This window comes from Megascapheus bottae, chromosome 7 (assembly GCF_031878675.1).
Source record: "Megascapheus bottae isolate mThoBot1 chromosome 7, mThoBot2.hap1, whole genome shotgun sequence".
In the NCBI taxonomy this organism is placed as follows: domain Eukaryota; kingdom Metazoa; phylum Chordata; class Mammalia; order Rodentia; family Geomyidae; genus Megascapheus; species Megascapheus bottae.
The window spans coordinates 51,994,897-52,006,576 of record NC_143515.1 but is presented as its reverse complement, the minus strand read 5'-3'; the positions used below and the strand labels follow the sequence as shown (position 1 = coordinate 52,006,576).

At 38.9% G+C, this 11,680-nt stretch overlaps 1 protein-coding gene across 2 annotated transcripts in view; it reads left to right on the top strand.

Annotated features, from left to right (window-relative positions):
- The window catches only part of Msh2 (mutS homolog 2), a 54,009-nt gene that overhangs the window by 3,638 nt on the left and 38,691 nt on the right, over positions 1-11,680 (top strand). For both annotated transcript variants that reach the window (XM_090336988.1, XM_090336989.1), the window contains exons 2-7: positions 895-1,049; positions 2,140-2,418; positions 5,061-5,207; positions 5,681-5,830; positions 6,718-6,851; positions 10,921-11,120. In XM_090336988.1, the coding sequence (XP_090193114.1) occupies positions 895-1,049; positions 2,140-2,418; positions 5,061-5,207; positions 5,681-5,830; positions 6,718-6,851; positions 10,921-11,120 (1,065 nt within the window). The remainder of the gene's footprint in view (positions 1-894; positions 1,050-2,139; positions 2,419-5,060; positions 5,208-5,680; positions 5,831-6,717; positions 6,852-10,920; positions 11,121-11,680) is intronic.

Below are 11,680 nucleotides of genomic sequence, written 5' to 3'. Positions count from 1 at the left end.
CAAATTATTTGGTACATGATGAGCAGATATGTTTCTTGTCTGTTGACCAGACTTTTTGACTATATTGATAATATGTGTAGGCTGTATTGATATGAGGGCCCAAATGGCACTTGACAGGAAAAATGTTCCCTTGCTCCTAGACTAATCTGGAGATTTATGACGTTAGCAAGTTTTAGTTTGTTGGTTGACAATTGAGATTTGTTAGTGCTGCTAAGTATTTATTACTGGAAATAGCCATTTCTCAAATGTTGGGTACAATTCTTAAGTCATTTAATCTTTTTTTAAAATCACATTCTTTAGTGCCTGGGCTGTTTTTGAACCACAATCCTCATTTTTCAGCCTCTTGAGTAGCTAGGATTACAGTTGTGAGCTACTGTGCCCAGCAAGCTTTGTAGTTTTATATTTTACTAGTGAAAAGCAAATTACAAGGTCGTATTAAGATTAACTGTATGTGTGCCTGCTCATTCTAATTTTTATCTTTTCCAGAATTTTTTTATGTTGAAAGGTAGGTGTCACACAATTAGGTGCTTTGTTTATTCACAATTTTGTACCCTTCATCTGCCACAGTTGCTTTTTTTTTTTTTTTTTTTTTTTTGCTGGTTCTGGAGTTTGAACTCAGGGCCTGAGCACTGTCTTTGGGCTTTCTCAAGGCTAGAGCTCTACCACTTGAGCCACGGCACCACTTCTGACTTTTTCTATGTATGTGGTACCAAGGGATCAAACCTGGGTCTTCATGCATGATAGGCAAACACTCTACCACTAAGCCAAACTCACAGCCCATAAACAAGTTTTCTTGAATGATTGAAATCCTGGGAGAACAGTAGGTTGGGAAGATTGTGCTAGGTACTTAAATAGTTATTACCTCACGTTCTCATCTACAATATTTACTTTTAGGAAGAAAGACTCTGGAGAGTGTTGTGCTTAGCAAAATGAATTTTGAGTCTTTTGTAAAAGATCTTCTTCTGGTTCGTCAATACAGAGTTGAAGTTTTTAAGAATAGAGCTGGAAATAAAGCATCCAAAGAGAATGATTGGTATTTGGCATTTAAGGTAATTATCTTGCTCTTTTATTTCCTTAGGGGAGGTAGTGATGGTTCTAGGTAGTATAGCTGTGCTGTTGTACCATATTTTTTCTTTTTAATTCAGCCTAGATGTTGTCCCTGAGCTCTTCACCTCAAGGCTACTGCCCTACTCTTGAGCCAAGCCCCACTTCCCCTTTTCTAGAGGTTAATTGGAGATAAGAGTCTCAGTCCTTTTTGTGCCTGGGCTGGCTTTGAACCTTGATCCTTAGATCTCAGCCTCCTGAGTAGCTGGATTACCAGCTTGAGCCAAGCATCTGGCCAGCATCACCACCCCCCTCCTTTTTTTTTTTTTTTTTTTTTTTTTTGCCAGTCCTGGGGCTTGAGCTCAGGGCCTGAGCACTGTCCTTGGGCTTTCTCAAGGATAGAGATCTACCACTTGAGCCATAGCACCATTTCCAGCTTTTTTCTATGTATGTGGTACTGAGGAATCGAAGCCAGGTCTTCATGCATGCTAGGCAAGCACTCTACCACTAGCCCAAACTCCTGGCCCAGCATCACCTTTTTTTGCCAGTCCTGGGCTTGAGCTCAGGGTCTGAGCACTGTCCTTGGACTTTCTCAAGGCTAGAGCTCTACCACTTGAGCCTCAGCACCACTTCTGGCTTTTTTCTATGTATGTGATACCAAGGAATCGAACCCTGGTCTTCGTGCATGCTAGGCAAACACTTTAACCACTAGGCCAAACTCCCGGCTCCAAGCATCACCTTTTTTTGAAACAGGTTTAAGCTAGTAACCCAGGCTGTCCTCAAACTTCTACTTCATCTCTACTACTACTTCATCTCCCCAAGTATGGGAATTGCATCACCCCTGACTTTGAAAATCATTTTTTATAACTTTGTCTTTAGATATGTCCACTGGTTGGGAAAATAATAGGGAAAGGAGGGAGTGAGTATAGCAAATATGATAATAATTGGTACATCTGGTAACCGGGAGGGTTTTTTCCATAAGATATTGCATTAATAGAATTTATTAAGGTTGGATAATTGATATTTGTTAATACATTTTACAAATCTGCTAAATGGTTTAAACTTTTTCTTTCTTTTTTAAAAATTTTTGCTTAGGCTTCTCCTGGCAATCTGTCCCAGTTTGAAGATATTCTGTTTGGTAACAATGACATGTCAACTTCCATAGGTGTTATGGGCGTTAAAATAGCCACAGTTGATGGTCAAAGACAGGTTGGAGTTGGGTATGTTGATTCCCTACAGAGGAAGCTAGGACTTTGTGAGTTTCCTGATAATGATCAGCTCTCCAATCTTGAGGCTCTCTTGATTCAGATTGGACCAAAAGAATGTATTTTACCAGGGGGAGAGACTGCTGGAGACATGGGGAAACTAAGACAGGTAAGAGAGTCAAATTTAATGATGGTGAATTTTGTTTATTGGGATACTATTTTGTTTATGGGGGAAATAATTAAAAGGTTAATTAAAAAAATCTAATTAAATTAGTGTTTTATTTTGAGGTAGACCTTGATGTTTATTTAAATCAGTGCGAGTAAGTTTGTCAGAATAAGCTGTTTGTAAGACTTCTACCTACCTTATTTTTTTCTTCTCTTTTCCTTTTCACCTTTCCATCCTTCATTCCAAAAGAATAATTATTACAGTAAATATCTTACATCAGCCTGATTTATCAGATAAATAACATGTTCTTCAGAATTTTTTTTTCTGGAAGAGAGTAAAGGGGTGAGATTGGTGCTGAAAATCTAACCCAAGCCCTAGAGCATATTAAGAAAGTACTCTTTTTTAAAAAAATATAATTTTGTTTTTGCTAAGGTACAAAGGGGTTACCATGTCATGTCAGGTTATAAGTGCATTTCTGTTTTTTTTTTTTTTTTTTGCCAGTCATGGGCTTGGGCTCAGGGCCTGAGCACTGTCCTTGGACTTTCTCAAGGCTAGAGCTCTACCACCTGAGCCTCAGCACCACTTCTGGCTTTTTTCTATGTATGTGGTACCAAGGAATCGAACCCGGGTCTGCGTGCATGCTAGGCAAGCACTCTACCACTAGGCCAAACTCCTGGCCCCGTGCATTTCTTTTTCTTGTGAGTGTCAACCCTTCCTTTGCTTTCCTCCAGTTCCTCTTCCCATCCCTGCCCATAAGTGATGTAGTTTATTTTCTACATAGTATATACTGAATAGCATGATTGCTTTCCATGATTAGTTTGCTAGTTCACTCTTTGTTTCTTTGACTTCCCATTCCCTCTTTAAAAAAAAAAAAAAGCAGGAAGAAACCACTACCACCCGAAACCCCATGATTTCATTTCTTGGAATTTATTTCTATAAATAGTATTTTGATTGAAGTTACACCATTGGGTTCCTTCTGTTTATGTGTGACTGCCTAGAATCCTGTTTAGGTTATCACATCCAGTTATAGTTTAGATCTAGGTTCCATATATGAGACAAAACATGCGCTTGAGTTTGGCTTACTTCAGCATAATTTGTTGTAGGTTCGTCCATTTTCCTGCAAATGACGTAATCTTATCCTTTCTAGTAGATAAAACAAAATTCCATTGTGTATATGCATATTTTATTGATCGACTCATCAGTTACAGGGCATCTGAGCTGTTTGCATGACTTGGCTATTGTGAATGGAGCATCAATGAACAGAGATGTGCATGTCTTTTTTTTTTTTTTTTTTTTAAACCAGTCTTGGGGCTTGTACTCAGGGCCTGAGCACTGTCCTTGAGCTTTCTCAAGGCTAGAACTCTTATCACTGAGCCACAGCACCACTTCCAGCTTTTTTATGTATGTGGTACCAAGGAATGAGTCTTTGTGTATGCTAGGCAAGCACTTTACCACTAGGTCTGGCTCCTGGTCTCCCCACACTAGGATTCTTTTTTCCATTACTCGTTAGACATTCAGCTTCTTACTCATTCATTTGTTTATTTGATTTGGTGATACTGGGCTTTGAACTTAGAACCTTGCACTTGCCATACAGGTACTCTATCACTGAGTCACTCTATCACTCTATCACTGTGTGTGATCTTGTATGTAGGACCCTGTACGCTCCCTTGACTTTTGCTCATGGTTGGCACTCTTCCATTTGAGCTACAGCTCCTCTTCTGGCTTTTTGTGGGTTAATTGGAGATAAAAATGTCACAGACTTTTCTGCCCAGGCTGGCTTTGAACTGTGATCCTCAGATCTCAGCCTACTGAGTAGCTAGGATTACAGGTATGTGCCCAGCCTGATTCTAGTTTTAAATGAGGATTGTGCTTTTATGTTTTTGTACATGTGTACTAGAGGTTGAAATTAGGGCCTCTCTCGTTTAGCTCATGGTTGGATCTTTTGACTTACTAGAGCTGGATTATGTCATTTGTATAGGCACATGATTTATTGTAGACATTTCTTAAGGAATGTTGTATGCCTTAAGGATTCTTTTCTTTTTGTGGGCTATTTTCAGCGTAGATAGGCCTAAAACATCTTTTTTTGTCAGTCCTGGGCTTAAACTCAGGGCCTAAGGACTGTCCTTGGATTTTTTTCAAGGCAGAACTCTACCACTTGAGCCTCAGCACCACATCTGGCTATTTCTAAGTATGTGGTATCAAGGAATCGAACCTGGGTCTTCGTGCATGCTAGGCAAGCACTCTACCACTAGGCCAAACTCCCGGCCCAGCCTAAAACATTTTTTTATTGTTGTTTTGGTACTGGGGCTTGAATTCAAGTCCTCATTTTCCCCATTTGTTTTTAAGTTTAGGGCTGGTGCTTTACCATTTGAGTCATACTACTGTGTTAGCAAATTTTCACAGTAATAATCTGTTAAATTTGTAAAATTGGGACTGGTTTTTGAAAGCTTTACCTGTATATAATGTAGATTTCAACTGTAATGTATAGAATTAAAAATATGTTGTTACCAATGTCTTGCACATTGCATAATAATTTGATGTAGTTTAATTGTTAAAGCTGTTGTCACTGTATTATTTCTCAATGTTATAATTTTTCTTACTCATTACTTTCGTCCCAGTATTTAAAATAATTTCCTGTAAAATAGGTTATTCAGAGAGGAGGAATTCTGATCACAGAAAGAAAAAGAACTGATTTTTCCACAAAAGACATTTATCAGGACCTGAACCGGTTATTGAAAAGCAAAAAGGGAGAACAGATGAATAGTTCTGTCTTGCCAGAAATGGAGAATCAGGTATGTGAATAGCAAATGCTGTTTTATTCTTAAATTATAATAGTGTCTGTCTATATTACACCATTTCTGGATCTTGAGCTCAGGGTCTGGGCACTGTCTTTTAGCTTTTTTGCATAAGACTACTTCTGCCACTTGAGCCAGATGTACTTTCAACTTTTTGGTGGTTAATTGGAGGTAGGAGTGTCACAGATTTTTCCTGCGTGGGCTCTCTAAACTGTAATCCTTAGATGTCAGTCTCCTGAGTAGCAAGGATTATAGTCATGAGCCAACTATATTTGCATTTATAATTTTCTTAAATATTTTATTGTAAAGGTGATATGCAGAGGGGTTATAATTATATAAGGTAATGAGTACATTTCTTGTTGAACAGTGTTACCCTCTCGTTTTCTCCTACTTTCCTTTCCCCCTGCCTTTTTAATTTCCAGAACTAGGTCTGGTGATGCAGAAACCTTATTTTATATTCTTAATTTTAGGTTGCAGTCTCATCATTGTCTGCAGTAATCAAGTTTTTAGAGCTTTTATCTGATGAATCAAATTTTGGACAGTTTGAACTGACTGCTTTTGACTTCAGCCAGTACATGAAATTGGATATTGCAGCAGTTAGAGCCCTTAACCTTTTCCAGGTAAAACATACACTGGCTAAAAAATGTAGCTAAAGAAAATGAATAAAATATTTCTTATGATAAATACTGTAAGCTTTTAGTAAGGATTTAAGTATTTAAGTAATGTTGAATTACTGTATTTTATTCTTCTAGTTTCAGCGTATATACACAGTTTATCTAAACTTTTTGAATAATTAGGTATATTAATGTGAATTCTTTAAAATTATGTTCTGGCAAGTTGTATATCTAAAAGTAGTAATTATAAAGTTATTTTGTCTTAGAAAAGAGTGAATAGTGGAAAATACAGGTTAGCAGGGTCAAAGTTGATGTTAGAAATTTTTGTGGAGGGGGGAGGATAATGGGTACCAAGACATGTGAAAGGGTATCAATGTATGTGAATTAATGCACCTTCTATCTGGGAAATATCATGTAACCCTTTTACTAATTACAATAAAAAAAATACTGAAAGAAAAAAGAAAAAAAAAGAAAGAGAGAAAAAAAGGGAAAATTAAAAAAAAAGAAATTTTTGTGGAAATTTCTCATATATATATAATTTTTTATTTTTTTGTCAGTCGTGAGAATTGAACTCTGGGCCTGGGCACCGTCTGTGAGCTTTTCAGCTCAAGGCTACCACCCTACCCCTTGAACCATAGTGCCACTTCCAGTTTTCTGGTGATTAATTGTAGATAAGAGTCTCATGGACTTTATAGTGCTCAGGCTGGCTTTGAACCATGATCCTCAGATCTCAGCCTCCTGAGTAGCTAGGATTACAGGCATGAGACACCGTGCCCGGCTTATCACTTTATATTTAAAGAATATTATGTGATTGTTTTCCCCAAATTATTTACTTTATGTGATAATAGTAAGAATTTTACTAATGTGTGCATCTTCTATTTTTTGTTTACTAGGGTTCTGTTGAGGACACAACTGGCTCTCAGTCTCTGTCTGCATTGCTGAATAAATGCAAAACCCCTCAAGGACAAAGACTAGTTAACCAGTGGATTAAGCAGCCTCTCATGGATAAGAACAGAATAGAAGAAAGGTATGTCATTTAGTGTGTGCTTTTGTTTATAACTTTTTAGTTACTCTTACCTTTTCCTCGATAATCTGGCTAGTTACTAGTCTGCCATATGTCAAGAATAACCCTTTTCTGGACTCTGGAGTTGGGTGGAGAGGCTTGTTTTTTTATGTAAATGAAATTGTTTCATACAGTGCACTTTATAAATTTTTTTGCCAGTCCTGAGGCTTGGCACTGGGCCTAGGCACGGTCCTTGAGCTTTCTCATGGCTAGTGTCTACCACTTGAGCCACAGCACCATTTCCAGCTTTTTCTATGTATGTAGTACCAAGGAATTGAACCCATACTAGGTAAGCACTCTACCACTAGACCATGCTCCTGGCCCCTACAGTGTATTTTTTTTTTTTTTTTTTGCCAGTCCTAGGCTTGAGCTCAGGGCCTGAGCACTGTCCTTGGACTTTCTCAGGCTAGCACTCTACCACTTGAGCCTCAGCACCACTTCCGGCTTTTTTCTACGTATGTGGTACCAAGGAATCGAACCCTGGTCTTCGTGCATGCTAGGCAAGCACTCTACCACTAGGCCAAACTCCCGGCCCCCTACAGTGTACTTTTAAAACAATGTATTCTTTAAATACTATTATGATTCTAATATAGTATTGCTCTCTATCTAAATACTTTTTTTCACCAGTACTGGGGCTTGAGCTCAGGGCCGGAGCACTGTCCTTGGACTTTCTCAAGGCTAGAGCTCTATCACTTGAGCCACAGCACCATTTCCGTTTTTTTTTTATGTATGTGGTACCAAGGAATGAGTCTTTGTGTATGCTAGGCAAGCACTCTACCACTAGTCCTGGTTCCTGGTCTCCACACACTTTTATTATAAGCATTTCCATTTTAGCTTGTTTTGTTTTCATATATACCATCTTATTTTGTTTATTCATTTTTTGAGATTGGTTTTGGTGTGTAGTCTTGAGTTCAAAGCTAGCCTTGAGCTCAAAATCCTTTTCCCTCTTTCTTTCTTTCTTTTTTTTTGTTGTTGGTCATGGGACTTGAACTCTGAGCCTGGGTGCTGTCCCTGAGCTCTTTAGCTCAAGGCCTACCCCTTGAGCCTCAGCACCTCTTCCAGTTTTCTGGTCATTAACTGGAGATAAGAGTCTCGTGGATTTTTTAGTGCCGGGAATGGCTTTGAACCAGGATCCTCAGATCTCAGTCTCTTGAGTAATTTAAGATTACAGGCGTAAGCCACCACAAATTGGAATGCCATTCTGATTAACCCACATTTAGGGCATAATCTTGGGTCTCTATAATGCTTAGAGCAATTCTGGCCATTCCAGCTTTCTAGGAATCAGAGAATGGCATTCTAGTTTTGTTAGACCTTGTGGCTCAGCATTTATAGGTTGCCACATTACCTAAAATGTATAGTTAAAAAAAAAGCTGGTGGTTTGCGCCTGTATTCAGGAGGCTGAGATCTGTGGATCTAGGTTCAAAACTAGCCCAGATAGGAAAGTCTGGGAGAGAGACTTAACTCTAATTAGTCACCAAAAAGCCAGAAGTAGAGCTGTGAGTCAAATAGTAGAATGTTCACTTTGAGCTAAACTGAAAAGCTCAGGGCCAGTACCAGGCCCTAAGTTCAACCCCAGAACCAACACCAATAAATAAATACTAAAGAAAAAAGGACTGGAGACATAGCTTCAGTAATAAGAGTGCTTGACCCCTGAGTTCAAATGGCAATACCACCAAAAATGAATAATAGAAAATCCAGCTGGGTGCTGGTGGCTCACACCTGTAATGTTAGCTACTCAGGAGGCTGAGATCTGAAGATTGGGGTTCAAAGCCAGCTAGGGCAGAAGAGGCTCTGTGAGACTCTGTCTCCAATTAGCCATGCAAAAATGGGAAGTAGTGTGAGGGCGGTGGTTCACACCTGTAATCGTAGCTACTCTGGAGGCTGAAATTTTAGGATTAAGGTTCTAAGCCAGCCCGCACAAAAATACCTGAGACTCTTTATCTCTAATTATCCTCTAGAAAATGGGAAGTGGGGCTTGGCTGTAGGGTAGGGTGGTGGCCTTTAACTGAAGAACTCAGTGACAGTGCCCAGGCCCAGACTTCAAGCCCCATGACCTACCAAGAAAAAAAAGAACAATCACAAAGATAAAGAGGTTTATCTTTGTTTTTGAGCAATTATTTCTTCCCTCATTTTTTCCTGCTTACCCCTCCCTACTCTCCTCCCTCCCAAGTTGTAAGGTTCATATCCAACATAGTGTCAAGTGAATATGAATGTTGTATTAGTTCATCCTTTGTCCTCCTTTTTCTGTGATTCCCTTTCCCTTTCACAGATTGAATACACACAAGATACAGAAACTAAAAGAAATGAAACCAAAACCTACATAACAAGGCATAATAAGATTCTCTTATTTCCATGTATTGGAGTCATTATATATGGTCCTATGCACTAAGCAATTGGGTTATTGAATCTCCTGTTAAGAATATCATAGACTGGCTGGGCGTGGTGGCTCACGCCTGTAATCCTAGCTACTCAGGAGGGTGAGATCTGAGAATTGAGGTTCAAAGTCATCCTGGGTCCCACTAAAGTCCCACTAAAGTTTGTGAGACTCTTATCTCCAGTTAACCACCAGAAAACTGGAAGTGGCACTATGGCTCAAGGATTAGGGTGGTAGCCTTGAGCTGAAGAGCTTAGGGACAGTGCCCAGGCCCAGAGTTCAAGTTCCACAACCACCCCCCCCCCAAAAAAAAAAATAAAAAGGAATATCATAGACTTATTCTAGTTCTTACAAATGAGGGAAACCATGCAACCTGCTTTTCTTTGGGCTTGGCTTACCTCCAGGTCTTTCCATGGGGAAATGTCATTCTTTCTAATGGAAACTTAGAGCTCTATAAAGTATGTATCACATCTTCTTGAATAATGAAGCAAAAGACCCTTGCATTAAGAAATTCTTTTTTTTTTTTTTTTTTGCCAGTCCTGGGCTTGAGCTCAGAGCCTGAGCACTGTTCTTGGACTTTCTCAAGGCTAGAGCTCTACCACTTAAGCCTCAGTACCACTTCCAGCTTTTTTTTTTCTATGTATGTGGTACCGAGGAATCGAACCTGGGTCTTCATGCATGCTAGGCAAACACTTTAACCACTAGGCCAAACTCCCGGCCCCGCATTAAGAAATTATTTTTACTAAACACTTGTACAAAGAGGTTATAATTCCTTAAGTTCAGTTATGAGTATAATGATGTTACACTGATAATACAGTGAGTATATTTCCCTAGCCATCCCTCCCCTCAATACCCTCAAGTTATATAGTTCATCTTTTACAGTGTACATTGAATACAGTGATGACATTTGCTCACCCTTCTTTTCTCCATTCCTGTGCCCTCTTTTGCCCTCCTCCCTAAAACATGTTTCTGCTTTTGTTTTGATAAACAGGGCATTAGTTGTGCAGAAGAGTTACAACTTAGGATTCCTCCCATAAGTATACTATCCTTTAAATTAGTTTGTTTATGTGTAAGTACAGAGATTCCTATATATGTTATTAGGCGTGTTTGTATTTTAAATCTAGCTTCCACATATGAAAGAAAACATGTGCTGTATGTGCCATATTTTCTTGATCCACTCATCTGCTGTAGGACATCTGGGCTATTTCCCTAACTTATCTATTGTAAATAGTATAGCACTGAACATGGATATGCGAGTATTTTTGCCAAATCCTATTTGTAATGCTTGCTCTGGATAGATACTCAAGAGTGCAAACCATGGGGAGGGGGTTGGGGGAGGGTGGGTACTGGGCTTGAACCCAAAGGTTTAAGATTTTAGCTGGCTTTTTCACATAGGGTTAGCACTCTTAACACTTGAACTATTAAGTTTTTGCTTATTACTTTTGCAAGTACCTTATAGGTAGTCTGACATACTGTTTTGCTCAGGCTGGCTTCAACCTTCCGAAGTAACTAAGCTTATAGGTGTAAGCCACCAGTGCTCAACAGAAACTAGTTGTACATATGAGGCAGTAACCATAGCACTGAACTAGATTCCTCTGCCTAGTAGATAGGTTTAATTTTATTTTAAAGTATTTAACATTGGATTGTAATTTTTTTCAGATTAGATTTAGTGGAAGCTTTTGTAGAAGATGCAGAGTTAAGGCAGAGTTTACAAGAAGATTTGCTTCGTCGATTCCCAGATCTTAACAGACTTGCCAAGAAATTTCAAAGACAAGCAGCAAACCTACAAGATTGTTACCGACTTTATCAGGGTGTAAATCAACTCCCTAATATTGTACATGCTCTGGAAAAACATGAAGGTAACAAGGATTTTGGTTTTGTTTTTCTTTGCTATTGCAGTATAGTTGGCAAGTATGCTTTCTTTATAAAAATTGATGTTAGTGACTCCTTTGACATGTTTTTTGTTGTTGTTATTGTTGTTTTATGGGTTTGTATTGAGCTTAAGGTTCATGACAGAAACCAAGAATTGTAAGACAAGATTAATGTTTTTATTATTTATTTTTATTTTTTTGCAGTGCTGAAGATTGCATTCAGAGTTTGTGCCATTTGTTTGTGGTTTGTTTGTCACTTATGAAGTTTGAACTGGCCTAGGCACTGTCCCTGAGCTTTTTTGCTCCAAGGCTAGTGCTCTACCACTTTTTGAGCCACAGTGCCACTTCTGGTTTTTTGGTGGTTAATTGGAAGTAAGAGTCTCCGTGACTTCCCTGCCTGAGCTGGCTTCCAACAAATACCTCAGATCTTAGCTTCCTGAGTAGCTAGGATTATGGGCTTGAGCTACCAACCAGTGCCTAGCATTTTTTGCTTTTTAGAAGAAATGAATATTAATGAGTCATTGAGGGCAGGGAGTTTGACCTAGTAG